General features: G+C 50.5%; 1 protein-coding gene across 3 annotated transcripts in view; it reads right to left on the bottom strand.

Moving 5' to 3' along the window:
• The window catches only part of RIN3 (Ras and Rab interactor 3), a 128,159-nt gene that overhangs the window by 33,523 nt on the left and 70,798 nt on the right, over nucleotides 1-23,838 (bottom strand). For all 3 annotated transcript variants that reach the window (XM_037832027.1, XM_037832026.1, XM_037832028.1), the window contains exons 4-5: nucleotides 16,765-16,837; nucleotides 4,013-4,104 (exon numbers count right to left, since the gene is read on the bottom strand). In XM_037832027.1, the coding sequence (XP_037687955.1) occupies nucleotides 4,013-4,104; nucleotides 16,765-16,837 (165 nt within the window). The remainder of the gene's footprint in view (nucleotides 1-4,012; nucleotides 4,105-16,764; nucleotides 16,838-23,838) is intronic.

The following is a 23,838-nucleotide window of genomic DNA, read 5'->3' on the forward strand; positions in this document are numbered from 1 at the left end:
ACTCATTAAAAAAACAAACAAACAACAAACACCAGAAATAGAAAAAGTACTGACCCAAATGCAGGGAGCATACAGCCTCAGGGACTCACAACAACTGAGAAATCATCAGATGGGCTGACCCTTAACTACAGACTTCCTGGCTGTGAGCTCTCGGAGAGGAAGAAAACTCACAAATATGTTCAAACCAAAGGAAATAAAAATGCAAGATGCAAAATCATACATCCAATTGGGTCTGCGTGTATTAAAGAGAAAAAAAGACTGGAAGGAAACACACCCAAAACTCGCATCAGTGGCAGGATTATGCCTCATTTTCATCCTCATCCTTCTCTGGTTTTGTGAGTTAAACACCCACACGTTACACGTGACTTTTACAATGAGAAAAAAACGTAATGAAAACGAAGCACGTACAGGGTGTGACATGGGGTTGGGGAACCCCGTGGCCCTCCCTCTCCCCAAACTAAACCCCGGCCCTCTCCAAAGGGTGCCAGGCTGCCTTCCCCTGGAGCAGGGCAAGTGGCAGGAGGGGGGTGAGGGGTGGGAGGCTGAGAGCAAGGCCGGCCGAGGACCAGGCGAAGCACAGTGCAGAACAAAGAGCATGGGTTCAAACTCGGAAACCCCAAGTTTGATTCCAGCTTCTGTGACGTCCCAGTGAGGAAAGATCTTTAGTCTCTCTCTTTCTCTCTCTTTGGGTAACAGCTGTTTTGAGACAGAATTCACATACCATCCAATTCACCCACTTAAAGTGTACAATTCCGTTGTATTTAGTATAGTCACAGAGTTGTGCAGCCATCACAATCAATTTTAGAATATTTTTATTGACCCCAAAGAAACCCCATACCCTTTAGCAGCCACTCCCTAGTCCTCCCTAAGCTCCCAGCCTCTGGCAACCACTAATCTACTCTCTGATCCTTGGACATACTGATTCTGGATATTTCGTATAAATGGAATCATAATAGATAGCCTTTCTGTGTGACTTCTTTCACTTAGCTCAGTGTTTTCAAGGTTCAGCCATGCTGTTGAATGTGTCAGCACTTTATTCTTCATTACCAAATAAGCTCTTTAGTCTCTTTGACTTTCCATTCCCTCATCCGTAAAGAGGGTTTTGTGTGTGAATGAGACGAGATGGGGGATGGGTGGTGACAATCAATGAATTTGCCTCCCAATGTCCTTTTGGTTTTCCCTGACAGGGTAACAGCTGGCTTGAGGGTCCCCAATCCCCAGGCTGGCCAGTGATCATTCAGATTTTCCCTGGAGGGGGTGGGCTGAATGAAGGGTCACCGTCAGGTGCCCAGTTGGGGAGCAGGAACCTCGAGTCAGCAGAGGAGACAGCCGCAGCGAGAAAGGACCCGGCAAGCGTTTCCCACAAAGCCTGGCTGACCTTCTGCCTTCATTTCTCAGCCACCCCCCAGGTCCCTCCACTAACTTCCCTTTTACTGGTGCTAGTTTGAGCAGGTTTCAGTTCTTTGCTGCACTAGTGCCTTGCCCCAAACAGCCTGTCCTAGGTAAATGCCACTCTCTGTAGACTTGTTGTTGCCACTGCGTTGACAGGGTTGAGGCCCGGGCCTGCTCACCCCAGGGCCAAGGCCTCTGGCCCACTCTGCCTCGGCAGGATGTTCCCTTTCAGCTCTGGGTCTTGATCTTTTTGGGGAAGGACTGACAAGTTAACCTGTCCTTAGCTCTGCGGAAAAGATCTAATGAGCCTCAAAGGGCTCCTCTCACCTTACTGTTCTCCAGCACTTGGGGACACAAGGCCTGAACAGGGCCATCTGGTTCCAAAGCTGCCACATACTCAGGTTTCCCTTAAATCCCAGGCTCAAGGAAGTCAGCGTGAACTGCCTTTGGTCTCCCTCCTAGACCGTAGCCTCCCTTCCCCACTTCCTCTGCAAGCCTGAGATCAAGCCCTCCTAGGAAAGAGGGGCTTATCTACTCCATATAGAAATGTGGTTCTTCCGAGAGGAGCAACTTGTTTCAAACACAGCGTATTTGTAGGTTGAGGGGCAGCCCTGCTCTTGCAGGTGACAGGAACCCGCAGGGAGCCCCAGGGCCGTCAGTCCCAGGGACGCTTGCCTGAACCCTGCAGTGAGCCGAGGGGGGCAGCCAACTGGACCCCTCCTCTCAGAGCTGAGCCTCCCTGGACAGGCTGCTGACCCCTCCCAAGAGACGTAGCTCCCTTGTCTTCCAACTTGGCCTTGAAACTGGCTGCAAAAATGACAGAGGCTGTGGGGTGCAGCCAAGGAGCAGCAAGGCTGGGCGTGGAGTCACAGTGCCCTGGGTTCAGGCCCTGGCTTTGGGCTTTCCTAGCTAGGGCAACTTGGATGAGATGCTCAACCATGCTGGGACTTGGCTTTCTTATCTTCAAAGCAGACACTTAAACAAGACAATGGCGAGGGCTCTGCAAGAGTCAGAAAGTGTCAACATGCCATTTTAGGCCTCCGTGGCAGGGGTGGGGGTGGGGTGGGGTGGGGGGGATGGAGGAGTGGTGTCATTTGTGAATTCTCACCCATCCCACAGCCATGATCCCGGGAAGATAAGAGCCAACAGCTAAAACATCAGGGGGCCCGGTTCAGTGTTTATTCTCAACACCAACTGAAACCTGACTCTAAGGTTTATAAACTGAGTAAGCCAGAACTAGAAAAGGTTGGATGAAGGGTGAAGGGGTAGCATAAGACAGTGTGAGGTTTGGCGCTAAGCTGCCTGGGTCAAACCCCAGCTTCACCCTGTACTGTGTGACGTTGGACTTGTTACTGAACCTCTCTGTGCCTTAGTTTCCTCCACCACAGAATGGGGATTATAATAATAGTACCTACATTACAGGGTTGTTGGAAGATCTGATGAGTCACTGCTAGTTAAAATCATAGTATGTGCTCATTAAATGTTAGCATCCAAGGGCCTGAACCCTTTCTACTTTGCGGCCCTTTGGCAACTGCTGCCTTGCGGCGTCTCTTGAACTGCTGCCCAGAGGCGCCTCTGGGTGCTAGATGGCAGTCTGTTATGTGGGCCTGGGTGTGCGTTCTCTATCCCAGGGCTTCCCCTAACGTCCTCAGGGTCTTGTCCCACCCCCGGGTCATTCTTCTTCCACTCACTCCCTGCTGGTGAACAGGGTGTGCTGTGTCCCAGGCACGTGCTCAGCCACAGGGCTCAATCTTAACGCAGACTTAACATCACCTGCTTTGTTCATAAGAGCGACCTGGTGGGCCCGGGGACGAGGCTCTGGGACTCCCTCCTGGCTTTGGAGTCTGCAGAGGTTCAGGAAGCAGCTGCCCAAAACAGGGTCCCCTCTGCTCCCCCTTTAAGAAATTCTCTGCTTCTGGCACAGCTGCCAGGATGGTTGGCCTGGCTTCCCGGCAGCTACAGGCTGGGGAGGCCCTGGATACAGGTACAGCTTACAGGTCAGCGTCGGCTGATCTTCTCCGTGTAAAGCCTCACACATGGGGAGGGCTTGGTACACGTGACCTATTTTTGTTATGTGGAAGAGATGGCGTCTGACGTGCTCTGTCCCCTCCTCGCCGTCTCCCTTCTTTTCCTCTCCAGTTTTCTTCCCTCAAAAGGTCAGAGCTGAATAAGGCTGCGTGGAGGTGCAGCTGGTTGCAGGGGACACGCAAAGGGGTGAAGGGCACACCCCAGTTTGTGGTCACGTTCACGACGCTCGTCCTTCTGACGAGGGCAGGAATGGGGCCAGGACTGCAGCGGCTGCTGCTCCCCAGCTCTCTGGCCACCTCTCAGACCCTCCCGGGGTCCAGGCCCCGCCCTGACAGTAGGTCAGCCCGTGCTGGCTCGGACCACCCCGCAGGGTCGTCATCAGGACCTCCCGGGCGGCTGTAAATGGTGGCACTTTGGAAACTGGGAGACTCTCCGTGTACAGTGGCTCAGCAGCCCAGGGCTGGGGTGAGGGGTCCCACGGGAGCTGGGACTCAGGATCCAGCTTGGCTTCAACCTGAGGACCACCAGACACGGTCCTGGGGCCCGTTTCCTAGAGTCCCGCCCCTCCCTGGATCCCGCGGACAGGACTTACCCAGGCCCAGGTTGGAGATGGCCTCCAGGTCTGAGAAGCTGCTGGCCTCGAGGATGGCCTGGGGCAGCCTCAGCGTGAAGGGCAGTAAATCTCTGTGGAGACACGGTGGGTGGAGGTCATGTGGGGAAGTGTCTGATGGGTCCTTTCTCCAGGCCCCCAAACCTGCAGCCCACACAGGAAGAGTCACCCCAACCCCACTGGCTGCTGGGTCTCCAAGCAGAGGGCGCCTTCCCTGGGGGCCACGGGGCAGCAGCCTGGGGCCGAGGGAGTAGCTGGGCGGGGACTTTACCGAGCATCCAGTCGGATCTAGTTGCTGTGCTAGTGCTAGAGGTGGGAGACCCTCCCAGGGAATCAGGGTCTTCCTGATTGTCCTGGCCTACAGGATAAGCCCCCAACCAGCTTCCACTTTACCTGCTATTCTGGTTAAAGTAAATCACTGACCCTTCCCTGCCCTCTGGTCCTTGCTGATTCAAACTATGTGCCAGTAAGTGCAGTCAGACACCCCCAGTGAACACACAGACACCCCCCAGTGAGCACACAGACACCCCCCCAGTGAGCGCACAGACACCCCCAGCGAGCACACAGTCAGACACATCCAGTGAGCGCACAGACATCTCCCAGCGAGCACACAGACATCTCCCAGCGAGCACACAGCCAGACATTCCCCAGTGAGTGCAGATATCCCCAGCAAGTGCACAGACACCCCCCCAGTGAGCACACAGTCAGACAACCCCCAGCGAGCACACAGGCACCCCCCAGTAACGCACAGACACCCTCCAGTGAGCACACAGACACCCCCCCAGTGAGCACACAGTCAGATAACCCCCAGCGAGCACACAGACACTCCCCAGTGAGTGTCACTCAGACATCCCCCAGTGAGCACACAGCCAGACACCCCCCAGCGAGCACACAGAGAACCCCCAGAGAGTGCACAGACACTCCCGAGTGTCACTCAGACATCCCCCAGCAAGAGCACAGACACCCCCAGCGAGCACACAGACAACCCTCAGAGAGTGCACACACTCTCAATGAGTGTCACTCAGACACCCCCCAGCAAGTGTCACTCAGACATCCCCCAGCGAGAGCACAGGCACCCCCAGCGAGCGCACACTCCAACATTCCTTGGCGAGCACCCAATCAGGCACTCCCCAGCAAGCGCACAGCGAGGCACCACCTGACAAGCGCACAGTCAGTCGGTCAGCCTCTTTCTGATGCCTTTGGTCTGAATGGGTAAGTGTCCAGGGATCTTGCTAGAGATCCCCCGGAAGGGATTGAGACACCCCTCACCACTTTATTATACAAATGGGGAAACTGAGGCCCAGAGAGGGAAAGGCCCCATTGTGGGAGAAGGGCAGCATGTGCTCGGCCCCAGGCCTCCTGGCTGCCAGCCCAGGGCTCCTTCATGGGGCACGTCGCCCTGCCTGGGTCCTGGGAGGGGCGACCCAAGTCTATACCGGGTCCCGGCAGTCGGGGCCCACCACGGGCTGACCCCAACGCCCCTTCCAGACATATGTCCCACTCCTTCCTCCTCATTCCCTGCTCTGTTCTCTGAGCCTGATTCCTCCTCTGTGAAAGGGGAGGGACTGAGGAAGGAAGAGATGCATGCAGGGGACTCGGCACGGTGCTTGACGCCGTGGGCACTCGGGGGCGGCAGCTACTGCGGTTATCAACCACCTCGCTGTCGTCCATCCTCCCCTGTCCCTGCCCCATCCACCTTCTCCCCAACCCCGATCCCAATCACTGAAGCCCCAGCCATCTTCCCTCCGCTGCGGAGGCTTCCATGATTGCCAGTGGTGGGAGCGACCTTCTCTCAGGGACCCTCCTGGCTTTACTGCAGGCACGTGCCACCGTGTCCTTCACCTTCTCCCTCTTGGTGCTACGCAGTGAGCCCTGGGAGCTCCTGGAAGGGGGCAGCTTCCCAGGTCTCCAGCACCCCACTGTGCTTAGCACCCCAGAGGCTCATCAGTACCTGCTGAACACACAAGTCCAAACTTGGGAACTGGAGGCGAAGGGAGAGCAGGGCACATCCCCACCTGGGATGGAGACGGGCAGTGGGCTCCCCAGAACCATCTCTGTTGCCAGAGGCACGTTGGCTCGGGATGTGGGCTTCCCAGGGAGTTCCTACCCCTTTCTGTTTAAGGAGGAGCAGGATGGGGCAGGCTGTGGCAGAACATTCTGGAACTTCTTGCAAGGTTCTGGGATGTGGCCTTCGGCCCCTTGCCACCTCAGCTTCTCCTTATCACGCAGGGAGCAGGGTGCTCAGCTGATTTTTGCATCTTCTTTTCGTGTCATAATTGTGTGATTTTGCAAACCGAGGCCTTCTTACGGTCGCTCTCTAGCCCTCTAGTCCTCAGGGCTCCACTCCTACCTCAGGCCCTGTCCCACCACCACGACCACAAGCTCTGATTTTAAAGGGTAACAAATACAGCCCCATGTTGCCTCAGTTTACCTGGATGGCTGTGTGGTCTGCCAGTGGGGAGCAAAGTTTTCCAATGCTTCCTGGGTCACCGTTTACTCGTAATGCCCAGCAGAGGAGGCTCAGTGACTCTGAACCCCATCCCCTCACCAGCAGGACAGCTCCCGACAGCCCCTTGCACCCCTCACCCACCTCATCAGTCAGTCTGTTGCTCCAGGCCCTGCGGGGTGTCTGTGACTCACAGCCCAGCCCCGAACCCTGGCACTGGGCCTTCCCATCCCGGTCCCTGCTCTGCCTCTCCAGCTTCCCCCCTACTTCTGCCCACCAGGAGTCCTGCTCCCTCACTCAGGCGGCCCATTGCCATCTCCAGAAATGTCAGGCTCACTTTTCCTGTAGGAAACATACCTTGCTCATTCCCATCTCCAGATGAAAGCCGGGAGGGATGCCCTCCTCCACCTCCCCACGTGTGACTGCTTCGATGCACCTTCTTCAGGGGACTCCTCCGTGATTCTGTTTCCAGGGATTTTATCTGTCTCTGTCTGGTGTCAGCCAAGCCAGCATCTGGCCCGGGGACTACTTATTCCAGTACAAGGAAAAGCACCCCAGGGACGTGGGCATTTGTGGAGCACCTACTGTGTCCAGGTGCCAGGCCAGGTGTCCTACAGGCCTTAGAGCACATGATGATGATGTCGTTGTCGCTGTTATGATTATGATTAGATCACAGCAACCCTCTAGGTAGGCATCGACACCCCCGTTTTACGGCTGATAACCTAGAGGCTGGGAGAGCTTAAGGTTCCCGCCCCAGGTCACCTGGACGGTAGCAACTTCTGAAACAACTTCGGAAATACTGAATCCATAATTCAGTATTTTTTAAATCCATAATAATGCAAAACTTGATGCCGTTCACGGCAATACTTTCAACCAGGATCACAAACCACTTATTAAAGTTTTTTAAATGTTAGTTTTTTTTTTAATTAGAAAAGAAATACATATTCACTGTGAGAAAGTCAAACAATACAAAAGTGCAAACTAAAACCTGCAGGTCCTGCCCTCAGCAGCCCAATCCAGCCTTCAGAGGGCCCCACTGCTGAACAGGGAGCGGCTTCTCCAGCCCTTCTCTGTGCACTTGCACACACACGCACGCACGCGCACACACGCATGCACACACACAGACCATTTATTTTAAAAATGAAAATGGCATTGTGCTATACATACTGCTCTGCAGCTTGCTTTCTTCATTTAGCAATAAATCTCTACATAGTGAACATTGTTACAAGTCCATATGTTTATACTGACCTCATTCTTTTTTTTTACATGAAATTTTTGTTTTTTTTTATTATCCAGATTTTATCATAGTAAATTACATTAATTTTGTAACCAGAGGGTACTTACTGCTTGATAGTAGAAATAAACCTTGAGTTTCAAATGTTTCCACTTGTGAAACTTCTCACATGAAACTCATAACTACTGTTGATGTTACAGATGATATGCTAAGCCTACCCAGAAATGTATTTAAATAGAATAAATTAACTGCTAAGATTCATATTACACAATCTACAGTTATCAAATACACTAACAATTATAACCTATCAAATTTCCCGTTGAGCCATTTTATAATTCCTTAATAGAATAAAACTAAAAGACAAAATAAAGTCTATCAGTTGAGACAAAAAGATCTTGCTGTTGTTACGAGTCTTCAGAGCAGCCTCGATGGAGGAGGATCAACACAGCAGGTGTTTCCAGGTTACATAAACAGCAGCGGGAGTCTCGGGGTTGGGGTTGATTCACCCTGTCACCCATGGAGATCAGTGTTGGGCCAGGGAGGGCCGCTGGCACACAGGCTCTCGGGGAGCTTCCTGCTCACTCTCCAGGATAGTGGGAAGCCCGGGATGTGCCTGTCTCAGGAACTTCTTCCAGGCACTCCTTCGTAACTTCTGACCCGGACGGGGGGGCAGTGTGGAGGGCCAGGGCCTGGGCCCGCCACTCCCCCATCATGTGAGAGGGCTGAATGAGAAGAAGCTACTGAGCTGCTTCTGCCTGTGTGAGGAGCCCAAGACCAGCTCTGTCTTGATCTCCTGTGGCACCTGCTGTCCCAGGAGGGGGTTGGCCCGACTGAAGGGACCCCAGCGTCCGGCAGCTGGCCGACACAGGGCGTGCTGTGCCTGCCGTCACCATCTCACCTGCTGCTCCTCCTTCCGAGGGGAACTGTTGGTCCAGAGCATTCCTGGATGTGCTTTCAGGACTCCGCCAAATGCTCCGTTTGGGTCATCAGGGATGGAATGATAATTTTCAGAACCCCTATGTTCTTCCTCAATTAATTTCTGTGCCATGTATGCATTTTCTCTTCTCAGTTCACACAGGTTTCTCTCAGCGATAAGAACGCTCATCCCCGTATCATGAGCTTTACTCTCCTGGGATGAGAAGGCTTTGGTAATACCCAGTGACTCTTGATTTTTTCTGAAATGATTTCTGCTTGAATTTTATATGTTTTTGGGTCTTCACATTCATTGCTGATATTTTCATTAGCTTTGGAAAAATCCTCCTCTATCTTTATGGAGTAAATTGTCTCTAAATTGAACATTGCATAAAAACAGGTTTCCTTTTCTTGATGAAGTTCAAGATGGACTTGTATCTGCTGGAGCTTCTGCCTCTGGCTTTCCAACCAGGTGATTTCTGCTGGAGCAAAGCTTTTTTGGTTTGGGAACTTTCCACACACTTATTAAGTGCACTGATCACTTTGATTTCTTCTTGTAATTTCACGTACGTTTGTTTTCTTTTTTCTTTGAGCGTTTGTAAGCAAGTATTTAAATCCATTCTGTAAATCAACAGTCCTTTAGATTCTTCATCTATGAGATCTCCATTTTCTGACGTCCTCTGTATATACAACTCCGTGATGCCAAGGTCCATGTCATCTTCCTTGACAACAGCAGCCGAATCGCTCATCTTTAGCAAGTGCTCACCTGCAGGCTTAATCTGACTCATTTTATTATTATGAACTGGCTCCATAGGCAGTTTAGTGTTTTCTGAGGTATTTTTCTCTTTAGTAAATTTGCCCATGCTTCCCTTCCATTTTTGAGATTCCTTTGAAAAGGGTTTTATGCTTCTTTCAAGCCTGGCATTTTTCCTCCAAAGCCTCTGTTACTGCTGTGTGAAGCTGTTCTGTATTCTCCTGAGGGATTCTGAAGGATGATTTGGGTGGAGCTACTTGATATTGGATGTGCTTTGTTGTCTTCTCGGGAAGGAGTCTTCCTTGCAATGCCAGCCCTCAGCTGAGCTTCTTGTATACATTTAGATGTCCCTCCTCTCGATAACTTTCTAGACATATCTACCTTAAGTCCAAGTAAAGAGTTGTAGCTTTCCAGTTCTTTATTCATGGTCCTCACGTTGACAATTTCTGATACTTCATTCTTGGGACTGGCTTTTGTTATGGTTGATTTAAGGTCTCCAAATACTATTTTGATGTGGTGAAACTTATCAACAATTTGATATCTTTCTTCTAGAAGAGCAGAAATGCCAGTGGCCAGTTTTTTGCCTCTCCTTCCACCATCATAAACAGATTTAATAATAAAAACTCCCACTATGAATGTACAAGCTGCCATCTCCCACGGCATTCCTTGGGGAGCTGGGCTTGGAATAAAGTTCTCTGCCAACACCTGGCACGAGGTTACCAGGATAAGGAGTGTGCAGAGCATCACGGCCATCCTCAGACCCTCTGAGGCTCCAAGACCTCTGCTGAGTCAGCTCAGGGTTGGCAGAACCTGTAGCCACAGCACAAGATGGAACCCCACTGCCTGGCAACCGAGGCAGACCCCAGTGGAGTGGGGAGGGGGGAAAATCAGTGCCTCCATCATCCCCCACACCTTGGCCCACAAAGTTGGTGATCACATCACATGACCCAGGGGATACGGACTAGACACTGTAGGCCAGAGGGGATGGTCCACGGCTCTCACCATGCTAGATCCTTCCTGGTGGCCCAAGAACCAAGGAGATGTCTTCCCATACCTGTAACCATCTGGGGCATTCTGACCTTATTCTTCTCATCTGCTGTATGAGAATAAAACTAAGTTTAGCTTTCACACAAGGTGAGATGGAATAGGGGAAATGGAGACTCAGGCATAGAAACTCCTGAAATAGCCTCGTAACTTGTTACCAGACTAGCTCAAACTGGCGCTGCAATTAAAGAACAAAGGAAAGAGGCCACATAAGCATAGAAGTGGTGTCAGTGCCTTATTGGGCATAACAGTTATAGTTGGGGGTGGAGACTTGTTTCAAATGTTTCAAATCTGCGTGGGTTAATTAGGCCTGTCCAATAGGCGTACCCTCTGGAGTATCCAGCCAATGGAGAAACAGGGGAGGGACTTATATGTTAGGCTTAGGGAATAAATAGTGCTGTGTTCTATTGTTCCACGAGCCAACCACCATGTATCGGTTGCGCGCCCATTCTTGCAAGATTGTGAATAAAATCCTTTCTTCTCCACTGTCAGGTGAGCATTTATTCCTTTTCAGATATAGTGCTTGTTCTCACATGCTGCAGAGTATGCCATGGCATGGCCCTTTTTTATTTTTCCCTCTTTTAATGGACATCCAGACTTTTTTCATCTTCTACCAGTGCTAACACTCACAGAGCTTACTGAGTACCCAGGCACCATTCTAAGCACTTTACATACATTAGCTCTTTGAATTCTCACTGTTCTCATACTCTCAACAACCTCAAGAAGTACGTACTTTCCTTATAACCATCTCACAGTTGAGAAAACGGAGGCACAGAGAGTCCAAGGGCTTGTGCTGATCCCATAGCCGGTGATAGTGCCTGAATCTGAATGCAGGCAGGCTGGCTCCAGTGTTCTCTTTTTCTTTCTTTTTTTTTTTTTTTTTTAGCAAAAGATGGTTTCTAAATTGTTATTGGATCAAACTAAGCTACAAGGAGCAATTTTAGCAGGTAATCATTCGCTCTCACGTTGGTATTTCTATAGGATAGATTCCTAGATAGTACATGGGCCATGGGTACATGTACTTAAAAAATGCCAGAATTTGCCAAACTGTTCCCCTTCCCCAAGGCAGGTACCTATTTACCCTCCAACAGACAATGTGTATGAGTGTGGGCTCAAAAGCAAGAGGTCCCAAGCGACGGAGCTGGGTGCTTCTTCCCGTACTAGAAGAACAGGGATCGAACATGCCCACTCCTCCAACCTAAACCTCAGGTGTCTCCGAGGCACCCTCTGCTCAGTGACAAAGGTGGGCCCTGCGCAAATTGAGTTTGGGGACTGGTGGCACGTCAGCCTGCACAAGTACAGCTTAGCAGGGTGTGAAGAGGGCGGCAGGGTCTGAAATTGGGGATAAAATGTGTGACTTACTCACACCTCCTCTCACACGGTTCACCCTCGGGTCTTATGGGTGTTACCAGAGGGACACTCGATGACTATCAAAACCCCAAAAGGAACAGGGCAGTTTTGAGGGATCTACTGTATCCTAAACTCCCATATCTTCTGTACAGACTGCTTCTGTCAGAAACCCCTGGAATTTCCAGGGGCAAGTCTGGGGGTGAGGCCTGGGAACCCACATTTTTAAACCCAGGCTTGGGTGGGAATACCCCCCCCACACACAAAAAGGCTATCGTTAAAAATAAAAATTAAGCCCTCTCCAGATATGTATAGATGTTTCCTCACATAAACTATTAAGTCCATTAAAAAGCATTCACAAAAATAGAAATTTTCAAATTGGGGTTTTTAGAATAAATGTTCTAACCTTCTTCCCACACTCCAATGGATCAGTTTGCACAGCTCCTGGGGCCCAAACGTCCAGCTCTGGGGGCCTTTTTTCTGGCCGACGTTTTCCAATGTCAGCCCCGACTGACCGATGGTAAGTAACACATTTGACACCACAATCGGCGTGTTCATTCACACACACACACACACACACACACACACACATGCACACACACAACTAAAACCAGAGTTTAGCAAAACAAGACTTACACCAACTACATGAGATGTATTCTGATATTTTCCAGTCTAGTTTATTTGCCATGAAAACAACTGACAGGCATAGCCCACTAAACAGATTTGAAGACCCTCCACTGGGCCGTGATCCACAGATTGAAAAGGTCATAAAGCCATGTACCTGACCTCAGGCATTCTTTAGCACAGGCCTCCCCCGATGCCCGTGATCCCCCGGCCAGCCCGCACGGCGCTGTATAGCTTTGGAGATGTGACCCCCATGGGGAGACGCAGTGTCCTGGGGAGGGGTCCCAGGATGGAGCCCCTTCCCTTACAGCTCGTGGCACCCTCAGCGCCATCTCCTCTGAGCTTCTGGGTGACTTCAGTGGTTTTGAAAGTCACCCTATGTAGGGGAAAAGCAGGAACTCACCCTGCTAAATTTTTTTAAAACAAGCAAGAGGGAGAGAAAGAGAGAAAAAGCAGTATGGCCTTTGGAATTGACAGACCTGGGTTAAAAATCCTAGCTCTGCCATTCCCGGCAGGTCATTGTTTCAACCAGGGGGACGCGAGGCTGTCTTACTGGGCTGTTTGGAGCATTAACTGAGCCGGGGTGTGGAGGAGATGCAGCCCAAGCTTGTACCTAGTGGGAGCCTGGGTGTTTCCTGCCTCTTTCCGGGGTTAAGGACCCTGCCTGGGGCCTCTGAGCAGAGGGGCCCTTCTCAGCTGACTGGCTGAACAAGGACCGTCCAAAGGCAGGACTGGGGTTCGATAAAGTTGGTGCTTGGCTCCAGCAAAGGGGGGGCTGAAGGGGTGGCTCCACATGTGGCGATAGCAGCTTTCTTCAAAGGCAAAGCTGAACCGCTGGCCAGCTGCTGCCCACCCCACCCCTCCCTGGGAAAGCAGGGTGGTGGCTCAGTCACTAGGCCGGGTGCCTGGCAGCATCCTGGAGGACAGGCCCAAGGGCCCGCCCCTTCCTTCCTCATTTCATCATCCTCCTGCTGCCTGTGACAGAAACCCCAGCATCTGCCCAGGCTCCCCCTGCTCCCCACTCTCCTCCCTGCGGTGGCCGGCCCTACTGTCCCTGGCCCAGGGCAGGCTCCCCCACGTGGTGCTTCGATGGCTGCTGTGGCCCCAACTGGCCACCACGCTTCCCTTGCTCCGCCTGCTGTGGCTGCCTTGGGACTGAGCTAGAGCAGTCTGACTGTGGGCTCTACAGGGTCCCTGCACCTAGAAGGAAGTCCCTAGCCTGGCCTCCGAGGCCTTCCAGGCAAGTTGTCTTTCACCGGTGTGTCAGCTCTCTCCAAGAAGCTGTCCTGAAGCCATCCTTAGCTTCCCCACTTCCAGCCTTTGCCCACGCTGTTCCCTCTGCCTCAAATTCTCTTCCCTGCTACCTTGGCCTGCCTCGATTCCCCCACGTGGAAGGGGAATCTAGAGAAGGGGGGAAACACGCTTCCCCTAGGCTTGTACAGCGTGCTGGGCACAAGCAGCTTGGGCTCGGCCATTGGACAGACTCGGGTTCAAACCAGGCTTGGGACTTAGCTGGGCGACACGAGGAATTGATACACCCCGCCCCCTCCAGCCTCAGTTTCCTCATCTGTAACAGCAATAAGAATATGCCTGATCATTTTCTTGAGTGTGATCTAAGCCCCTTACAAGGCTCAGCTCATGAACTGGGTCTGAAGATAACACCTACCGACCCTGCAGGACTGCTGTCAGGGTGGGAAAGGACCGTGAGGTCGGTGCCAGCCCAAAGCCTGCCTCAATTGCAGGAGGTGGCTGCAGCAGACACTCCCAGGCCCCTTGGGCCCCGTACCAGCTCTGTGCTCCTGAGGCCTGGCCCCCATGGCCCTCAGAGGCTCGCCCTGGCCTGTGTGCATCTCACTGCCTGCCCCACGGACAGTGCGGAGTCTAAAATGCCTCCGAATGCCCCCACCCTGCAGCTGCGGGTGATGGCTGGCTGTTACCTTTAAGTGGGATAGCTCCAAGGCGTCCTATCTACCCAGAGCTGCCCGCAGGAACAAGGTGAGGCTGGGGCCTCACCTGAAGCCACACCCCTGACCCTTGCTTGACTTCTCTCCCATCCGCTTTCTCCAGGGTCCCATCCTTGGCCATCACATGCACAAAAATCCCCGTCTCATAGCGATCCCCAGCTAAGCCATTGGTCTCACTCCCTGAGAACCAGTTCCCAAATGCAGATTCCCATGCTCCCACCCAGGCCCACTGAGGAGTCTGTATTTCTAACCAGCTCCCTGGGGACTCTGAGCCCAGCCAGGTCTGGCAGCCCTCTCTGGAGCCCTCACAATATCCAACATTCAACCCTTGTGTGGGGGACAGAGGCTGCTGATGGAGCACAGAATGTGCTGAGAAGGATGAGAAGGATGCAAAGGGGAGGAAGTCAGGCTTGGATGATGACATCTTCCCTAGCTGTCTCAGGACTGGTCCCCATTTTCCTGAGGAGGGTGCCCGGTCCCAGGGCCCCCGGGGCCTGGGGGAGAAGGCTCGGTGAAGGGGCGTGGGGGTGCTCACTCAGGGCCTGGCCGGTGGCTCAGGGCGGTGCACAATGTTCTCAGAGCTGCAACTGACAAGCATTTATCAAAACACCCCTATGCACGTGAAACATGCATCTTTGTACTTCTCAGCTGCCTCCAAGCGTTTGGTACTTAGAATTTATGGAACCACAGAGCTCCAGCGCTTTGGTGCCCAACCTTGACAAACTCTGCTTGATGGATGAGGCCAGCAGGCCCGGGGAGGTCACAGGGCTCCCAAGAGACAGGTCTCCAGCTCCAGCCTGGAGCTCCCCCTCCTGCAGCATCTCACTCCCGAGACTCTCACAAGCTCAGTCCTCGGGGCTGCCACCTCCCAAATACAGGGCTCAGGCTCTGTGCCGTGGGACCTCCTGGTGGCTTCTCTGGGAGTTTGAAAGCAGGAGAACAGGCATTTGCTCGTCTGGACAATGGAGAACAGCAGCAAGAATAGGTGGTAGGTGACCTTGGTGGCCTTGGTGACCGTGGCTCCTGACCTCCCCGGACACAGATGAAGCTGCGCCCCAGCCATGGTCTGGGCAGCTGGCAGAGTGCTGCTCCCTTCCACATGTTCTCTCCTCCCGCGTCTATATAATCAGCATCATCCTTCCCATTTTATAGAAGAGGAAGCTGAGGTTCAGGGAGATTATGTAACCAACTCAAGTTCTGAGGTTTGCAAAGATGCCATCATTCATTCACTCATTCATTCAAAACACCTAGCTCATGCCAAGCGTTAAACTGGGCACCTTCTAGCAAGGTGAGAACTTCTTTGATCAGGAAAGGGCCCATCTCCCTGTACTCGACATGCTGTAATGCACAAAGGGCTGACGTTCTGTCTTGTGGGATGCACGAGGTCATCAGCATTAATGTGGGATGCACGCAGTGGGGCTGCTCCAGCAGAGAGCATGAACCTTGGAGTGCCGTTAGTTTGAATCCCTCCTCTACCACTTAACAACCATGTGACCTTGAGCAAGCTACCTCTCTTAGTCTCAGTTTCTCATCTGCAAAATGGGGATAACAAGAGCACTTACCTTGGGGAACTGTTAAGAAGATTTAAAAAGATATTGGGTATAAAAGTCCACCTGGCACAGTGCTGGCTACCTGGTGAGCCCTCAACTGAGTTGGTGGTAGCTGATAGCATCACTTATAATCAGCACCACCTTTCTGCCCATCAGGGGGGCCAGGAGGGTCTAGGGAGGTGAGGAGGGGTGTTCCGGGTTGAGCCATGGCTTTCACCAGAAGGTGGGAGAAGTGGGCCTGGAGCGCTGGCTCCCCGGACGTTCTGCTCAACCACCAGCCAGCCCTTGTCAAGGCCCTATAGTTCAAGCTATTGGTTTCTGGCACTGAATGTATTTTTAAATTCTGTTGACCTGAAACCAGTTCTGAATTAGTTGAGTGGATTCTGAGGGTGGTTATCAGACACTTACTCCACCCAGCAGCTGCTTAATAATTACAAGCTTCCTCCCACGGAGGGAGGTTGAGCCCCTCATGCTGCAGCACCTGCAGGAAGCTCCCCTGTCCTTCTATAACCCCTGAATCAGGGCCAGGGTCCACACAGGACTCAAGCTGTCCTGGGAAGCTGGTTGCACAGGAAGTTGGGGTGATGGACAGTGAGCCAGGGAGGCCAGCAGTGTCGACAGAGGGGCCCTGGCCAGCTGGTTGAAGGAAGTGTGAGTGACGACACTTCCTCTCTAGTGACCAGGGCAGAGCCAGGGGGCCGTCCCTCTCTCCACTTCCTCTGGGTGACACCCTTCTCCCTGGGGGCTCCCCTGTCCCACCACCAATGGTTGCATGGGACGTCTATCGCAACCAGCTGACGTCCTGTGCCTTCCTGGAGATGCTGAGTGCACTGGGGTGGGCAGGGCTGGGCCTACTCACCTACTGACACAGTAGAAGGCAATCAGTCTGAAGATGTCCTCAAACACAAGCACCGAGCCTTCCAGGTACAATACTGAGGAGAGACGAGAAAGGGCTGGGATGAGTGTCCTGCTCAGAGGGAAGGAGGCGGCGAGTCCCTGAGGCCGGGGCCAGGTCTGCCACGCTCATGGGGGTCCCTGGCCCTCTAGAGTGTCTGGCCTGCTGTGGCCCCATCCACATCTACTGCCAACTGGCCTTAGATAAGTGAGAAATGAACTTCTCTTGTATCAATCCACTGAGATTTCAGGGAATTACCTATTGCAGTAGCTGGTGTTACCTTAACTAATCACACTAATCATCATGTTGCAAAATGACACGGACGATTCTAGTCTGGAAAGCAGAATTAAACATTTATCTCCAGGAACAGTCTTCCTACTTGACAATTCTGAGGACTGTGAGAGAATGGCTGGAGGAGAGCTCTTCTGTCTGCCCGGGCTCCAGGAGGTACAGCAGTCCAGGGGTGCTGAACTGGGGCCACCGGCTTCTATCCAAAAGCCTGACTTGAGTTGGCTACCCAGGTAATGCAGGGCAGGATAACCCCATTGAGTGATAGTCTGACAAGGAAGGGCAATCAAAGCATTTGCCCGAGATCCCATCACAGGGTGGATACAGCTCCTCAGAGAGGCAGGGAGCCAGGATGTGGCAGCCAGTGCCCAAAGGCTGGGGACGGCTGCCCAGAGGAGAACAGGCCCAGAGAGTAGATAAGTTGCTTGAAACCACCTGCTGCTCATCAGTGGTCCCGGTAGGCACCACCCCAAGGACCCCTGACTCTTTCCAGTGCTCCATCCACCCAACAGGTGGTGCATCCGGGCTTGGGAGCCCCACAGAGAACGTTCTCAGGCATCAGAGGAGCTGAGAAACATGTGGCCATCACGCTTCAGTTCCTGTTCCCGAGGTTCTTCTAGCTTCTGTGGGGCGGAGAGGGAAGGCAGGACCTGGGCTCCAGGCCTGGCTCCGACCTGGGGGCTGGCAGTGTGACCTAAATACGTCCCTTCCCCTCTCAGTGCCTCGGTTTACCCCCCTTCCAGCTCTAAAAACACAGGCATCGAGGGGACATCAGTCTGCCAGTGTCCAGTTTTCAAAGCCTAGGACAGAACTCTGTTGGCATTGGTGGTCCCGAGACTGTTACAGGAATAAATCAGCTGAAGTTGATTTTTATATTCACATTCTATCTACATGCTAAGCACTGTTCTAAATCCTTAACATGACTTTTTAAAAAATTAAAATTCATTTATTTATGGCCAAAGATAATGGTTTCCCATTAGAATAGACATAAAAAACATTTTTGAAGTGAGTTTAAAAATATATATAAATATATTACAGTACAGGAGGTCCTTGGAAGATGTGACTGAAGTCCTGACAAACCATAATCCCTCCTATTATCTGTCACCCTCTGAATTACCAGCCGGGGGAGGCAGCCCACAGCGCCACCTAGTGCTCACCTTTGGTTCCTCGAGGACTTTCTCCAGGAGCCGCCCAGACTGCAGCCAAGGGAGGCTGGGGCAAAGAACCCCTGGGGCAGTGAGGGGCAGAGAGATGGCTCCATCTGTAAAATGGGACCGTAAAGGCCTTCCTCACTAATCCCGCAAGTGGGATGAGTGGTGATGCTTGCAAAAAGCCTAGCCTAGCATGCCTGGGCTTGCTCAACAATTAGCAGCTTTCCATCGCCACTGAGACATGGTCTTCCTTTGCAGCACGCTTGTGAAACCTTGAAGGATGAAATCAGTCACTCTCTCTTCTGCGCCCCCTGGCACTGTATACGAAGCCCTTTCTCTTTCTTTCTAAAACAGCATCATCACACGGCATCATCCTTAGTGTCCCCGACTGTCTGCGGGCTGGGTCAGCCGCTTGCATTGTAGGGACTAGGGCTCATTCATTTTTGTAGCCGGGGCCCAGCCCAGGTCTAGACACAGAGACCAGTCCAACTTTATTGTTCAAACTGCAGGTCTGCAAAATCGCAAGCAATGGCAAAGCCTCACATTCGCCCCTTTGCGGTAAGACCTCTTTCTCCCCCCTGCTACCCCTTCACACAAAGTGACAGCTTCCGTTCACACCGAGGCCACCACCCAGGGGAGCTCCTGCAGGCCAGGCCGAGGCTTTGCCCAGCTCTGAGTCACCCTCAGCACCCAGCACAGTGTGTGGTACGCAGTGGGGAAGATCGGTAAATGTTTACTAGAAGTCTGCCTGGGACAGAGACCTCTGAGGTGCCCTTGGCTAGGGGCTCCGATCTCCCACCACAAGGCTCACGTCCCTTCCCTCCAGGGTTTGCAGGGGTCCCAACAGACAGGCTCTCACGATTTTGGAACAGAGGTGAGCACAAATAAAGTGTTCAACAGCCCTTTGTTGTGACGGGTGGGAGGCTCAGCTTCTAGGACTGCACCGTGTCCTGCGCTGCACTGGCCACGTGGCTCGTGTGTAGGCTCCGGGGCCAAACTGACCGAGTGTGCGGCGTGTCTCCATCACTGAACAGCTGTGAGCTTGTTGCTTGTCCTTCCGATCCTCGGTTTCCTCAGCTATCTAACAGGGATAATAACTGTACCCACTGCATAAACATTGCTGGGGGTGTTAAGTAAATTAGTTCAAGGGAACCATGTAGAGCAATGCACAGCATGTCCTAAGTGTCCAATCAATGGTAATATTATTAAGCCATAATTTTAAATACATAAGACAGTCATGGTGGGAAGTGTGATCGGAGGCAGAAGAATTTTTTTTCTGGCCTCGCCCGATCTCATTTTGTATGGCTCTCGTACCCAGCTCTGCTGGACCGTTTTTCTCCCTCTCCCTTAACAGTCCTCGTTCTCACCTCTCTGCCCTTCCCTGCCTTCAGGCTCAGCTCTAAGTCACCTGCTGCCCTAGAGCCTTCCCCGAGACACCCTCTCTGCTTGGCACTGTACATTCGGACAAACTGTTCAAACCGCACCTTCTTGTACCGGGGAAACCGACGAGTGTTTATACTGAGGGTGAGAGGTGTGGGTGCCCAGATTGCAGGGCTCTGAACGCACTGAGCAGGAACGGGTCTTTGTCTTCTCTCGTCACCTGTAAAGAACCGCTGGGCTGACCCGGCCTTCTGGTGTTGAAATCAAGAGTGGACTGAATTTCACTTCCTGCTTTAGGGTTTTCTGGAATTGTTATAACAGGCATGTATGACTTTTGTAAGCAGAAAGAGATAAAGATTTTTCTCTAAAGCCAATCGGTTTCCAGGGCTCTCTCAGCTCACACTGCTTAGTAGATATTCAAGCTGATGAGTCCCTGCACGCCCCCACTGCTGAGGGGACTAGTCCCCCCTTACTCTGCCGGCCCCTGAAAGACCCCCAGGAACCTCCTGGGCCCACCCCTGCCCTTGACCACAACCCCCAGGTTGCCCGGCCAGCCTGCCCCGCTCAGCAAAGATGCCAGTTCAGGCCAGCGCCTGTGAAAAGCACGAGCTGCGACGCCTTGCACTGTGCACTGGAAACACAACGGATCTGCCTGAGCCATTTCTCTTTCAGAGGGTGAAGCGACAGGACGGGCACTAGCCAGCTGAACCTGGCTCAGATCCGAGGCGATGACAAGGGGAGGCCGAAGAGACTCTGCCTCAGCGCAGAAACCTCTCACCTTATCGCTCGCCAGCAAGGGCGAGCTGGGCATGGGGTCGAGACGCACTGGTCTGGCTTCAGGCATGTACAATCTCAAAGTCAATGAAGAACTGGAAGCCATTAGAGCACTTTTTGTTTTTAAAAGAAATTCCATTTTATCACTCAATACTACAAATGAAGAACTAAGGGCAGAGGGTACATCTCTCTGGTTCCGGGCACACCACTGGTTTGCAAATATTTATGTATTTTCTTTAAAACCTTTTTATTTTGAAACATTTATAAAGTCACATGAAGTTGCATAGACTTCAGGGAGGTCCCAGATACCCTTCACCCAGTGCCCCCCAGTGGTAGCATCTTGCATAATTATAGGACAATATCACAACCAGGAAACTGACATTGGTGTAATTTTAAGAGTTTACTCAGATTCCATCAGTTTAACATGCATTCATTTGAGTGTGTGTGTGTTTGCACAGCCTTATACAATTTTATCACATGTGTAGCTTTGTGTAACCACCACCACAGTCAAGATGCTTAACTGTTCCATCACCAAAGGTTCCCATGCGCTACCCCTTTTTAGTCACACCACCCCTTCCCCCATCGCTAACCCTTGGCAACCACTAACCTGTTCTCCATCTCTATCATTATGCTATCTGATGAATGCTATCTAAATGGAATCTTGCAGGCTAAGTCCTCTTGAGATAGGTTTTTCCACTCAGCATATTTCCTTGAGGTTAATCTAAGCTATTGAGTGCATCACTACTTCATTCTTTTCTATTGCTGACTAGTATACTATGATATGGACAGACAACAGTTTGTTGAACCATTCATCCATGGAAGGATATTTGAGTAGTTTCCAGTTTTTGGTTATGATGAATAAAGCCACTATGAACATCTGGATACAAGTCTCTAACGAGTGTAATTGCTCCATCATAGGCTAAGTCTATTTTCAGTTTTAAAGGGAATTACCAAATTGCTTTCCAGAGTTGCAATGTCATTGCACATCCCCACCAGTAAAGTACAGTGATTGTTTTCTCCGTATCCTCACCAGCGTTTGATGTTGCCACTATTTTTTATTTTAGCCATTTTGATAGGTATGTAGTGATATCTCGTAGTGGTTTTAATTGGCATTTCTCTAATGGCTAATGATATAAAATTTTTTTCATGTGCTTATTTGCCATTTCATATTGCCTTTGGCGAAATGTCTGTTTATGTCTTTTGCCTATTTTCTAATTGGATTGTTTTTTTTAATCTTGATATTTTTAAAAGAGTTTATTCAGACACAATTTGCAAACCATACAATTCACCCATTTAAAGCATATCATTCAATGGTTTTAGGATCTTCACAGAATTGTACAACCATCACCGCAATCATTTTTAGAATGTTTTCATCACCTCAAAAAAAAAAACCCCATACTCATTAACAGCCATGCTCCATTTCCTCCCAATTCTCCTAGCTCCTGGCAACCCCCAACCAATTTTCTGTCTCTGATTTTGCCTATTCTGGGCATTTCCTATCAGTGGAATCATACATTATGTGATTGGCTTCTTTCACTTGGTGTAATGTTTTCAAGGTTCATGCATGTTGTAGTATATGTATTATTATTTCATTCCTTATTTTAGCTGAATAATATTCTATTGCCTGCATATACCATATTTTGTTTATCCATTCATCAGTTGGTGGACATTTGGGTTACTTCCACCTTTTGGTTATTATGAATAAAGAGCTGCTATGGACACTGATATACAAGTTTTTGGGCAGACATATGTTTTCATTTCTCTTGAGTATATATCTAGGGGTAGAATTCTTGGTCATATGGTAATTCTAGCTTTAGCATTTTGAGAAACTGCCAGACTGTTTTCCAAAGTGGCTGCACCATTTTACATTCCTACCAGCCATGTATGTGGGTTCCAATTTCTCCACAACCTCACCAATGTTTGTTATTGTCTGCCTTTTTTTTTATGTTTATCCTAGTATGAAGCAGAATCTCCTTGTGGTTTTGATATGCATTTCCCTAATGACTAATGATGTTGAGCATTGTTTCATGTCCTTATTGGCCATTTGCATTTCATCTTTGGAGAAATGTCCATTCAGATGCTTTGCCCATTTTTAAACTGGATTGTCTTTAATGTTAAGTTTTGAGAGATCTTTATATATTCTAGATACCAGTCATTTGTAAGAAATGTGATTTGCAAATATTTCTCCCCAGTCTGTAATTAGTCTTTTTAACCTAACAGGATATTTCAAATTTTTTTTTAAAGAATGAATACATGAATGCTGTTCAAGCTTGCCTGAAAACTTGTAGGCACTTAACTGATATTATATAAATAATTCAATAGAAGCATTGTCAAACCTGCTTTAATTAAGAGTCAACGTTTATTTGTATTTGTAGTATCTATTGTGTGCTTGTTTGGACGTATTATGTCCCCCAAAATGCCATTATCTTTAATGCAGTCTTATGTGGGTAGGAAACATATTGGTGTTGATTGGGTTGGAGACTCTTGATTGGATATTTCCATGGAGATGTGATCACTAAACTGTGGGTGAGATCTTTCATTGGATAATTTCCATGGAGGTGTGGCCACACCCACTCAGTGTGGGCCTTGATTAGTTTACTGGAGCACTATATAAGCTCAGACAGAAGCAGTGAGCTTGCTACAGCCAAGAGGGACACTTTGAAGAATGCACAGGAGCTGAGAGAGGAGCTGCAGCTTACAGAGACATTTTAGAGATGACCTTTGAAAGCAGACTGTTGCTCCAGAGAAGCTAAGAGAGGACAAACGACCCAAGAGCAACTGAGAGTGACATTTTGGAGAGAAGCTGAAGCCTAGAGAGGAACATCCTGGGAGAAAGCCATTTTGAAACCAGAACTCTGGAGCAGATGCCAGCCACGTGCTTTCCCAGCTAACAGAGGTTTTCCGGACACCATTGGCCATCCTCCAGTGAAGGTACCTGATTGTTGATGTGTTACCTTGGACACTTTATGGCCTTAAGACTGTAACTGTGTAACCAAATAACCCCCCCTTTATAAAAGCCAATCAATTTCTGGTGTTTTGCATTCTGTAAGCATTAGCAAACTAGAACATAATGTTTATAATTACCGTGTGAGTGGCCTTTAACCAGTTATTATTCACACCTAGGCCAAAGTCTCCTTTGCAATCTTATGACACTATGAATTCACTTAGCAGACGTTTTCTTTGCTGATGGTGCAAACGTAAACTCCAGACATGCCCAATTTTAATCACCATAAAGTCCAAGTGACGAACCAGAGCAAATGCAACAATGAAAATATATACTACATCATCTTCAAGCTAAGCAGCTATTGATATACACCTTCACTAGGGTCTGATTTGTCTCTGCTAGCAAACAGAGAATGAACATTTGTTAGCCTAAGCCTGACCTTGGGCTTTGATGATGAAAAGGTCATTAGTGAAAATGTTGAATGAGGATCCACCTTGCCAA

Source organism: Choloepus didactylus, chromosome 4 (assembly GCF_015220235.1).
Source record: "Choloepus didactylus isolate mChoDid1 chromosome 4, mChoDid1.pri, whole genome shotgun sequence".
In the NCBI taxonomy this organism is placed as follows: domain Eukaryota; kingdom Metazoa; phylum Chordata; class Mammalia; order Pilosa; family Megalonychidae; genus Choloepus; species Choloepus didactylus.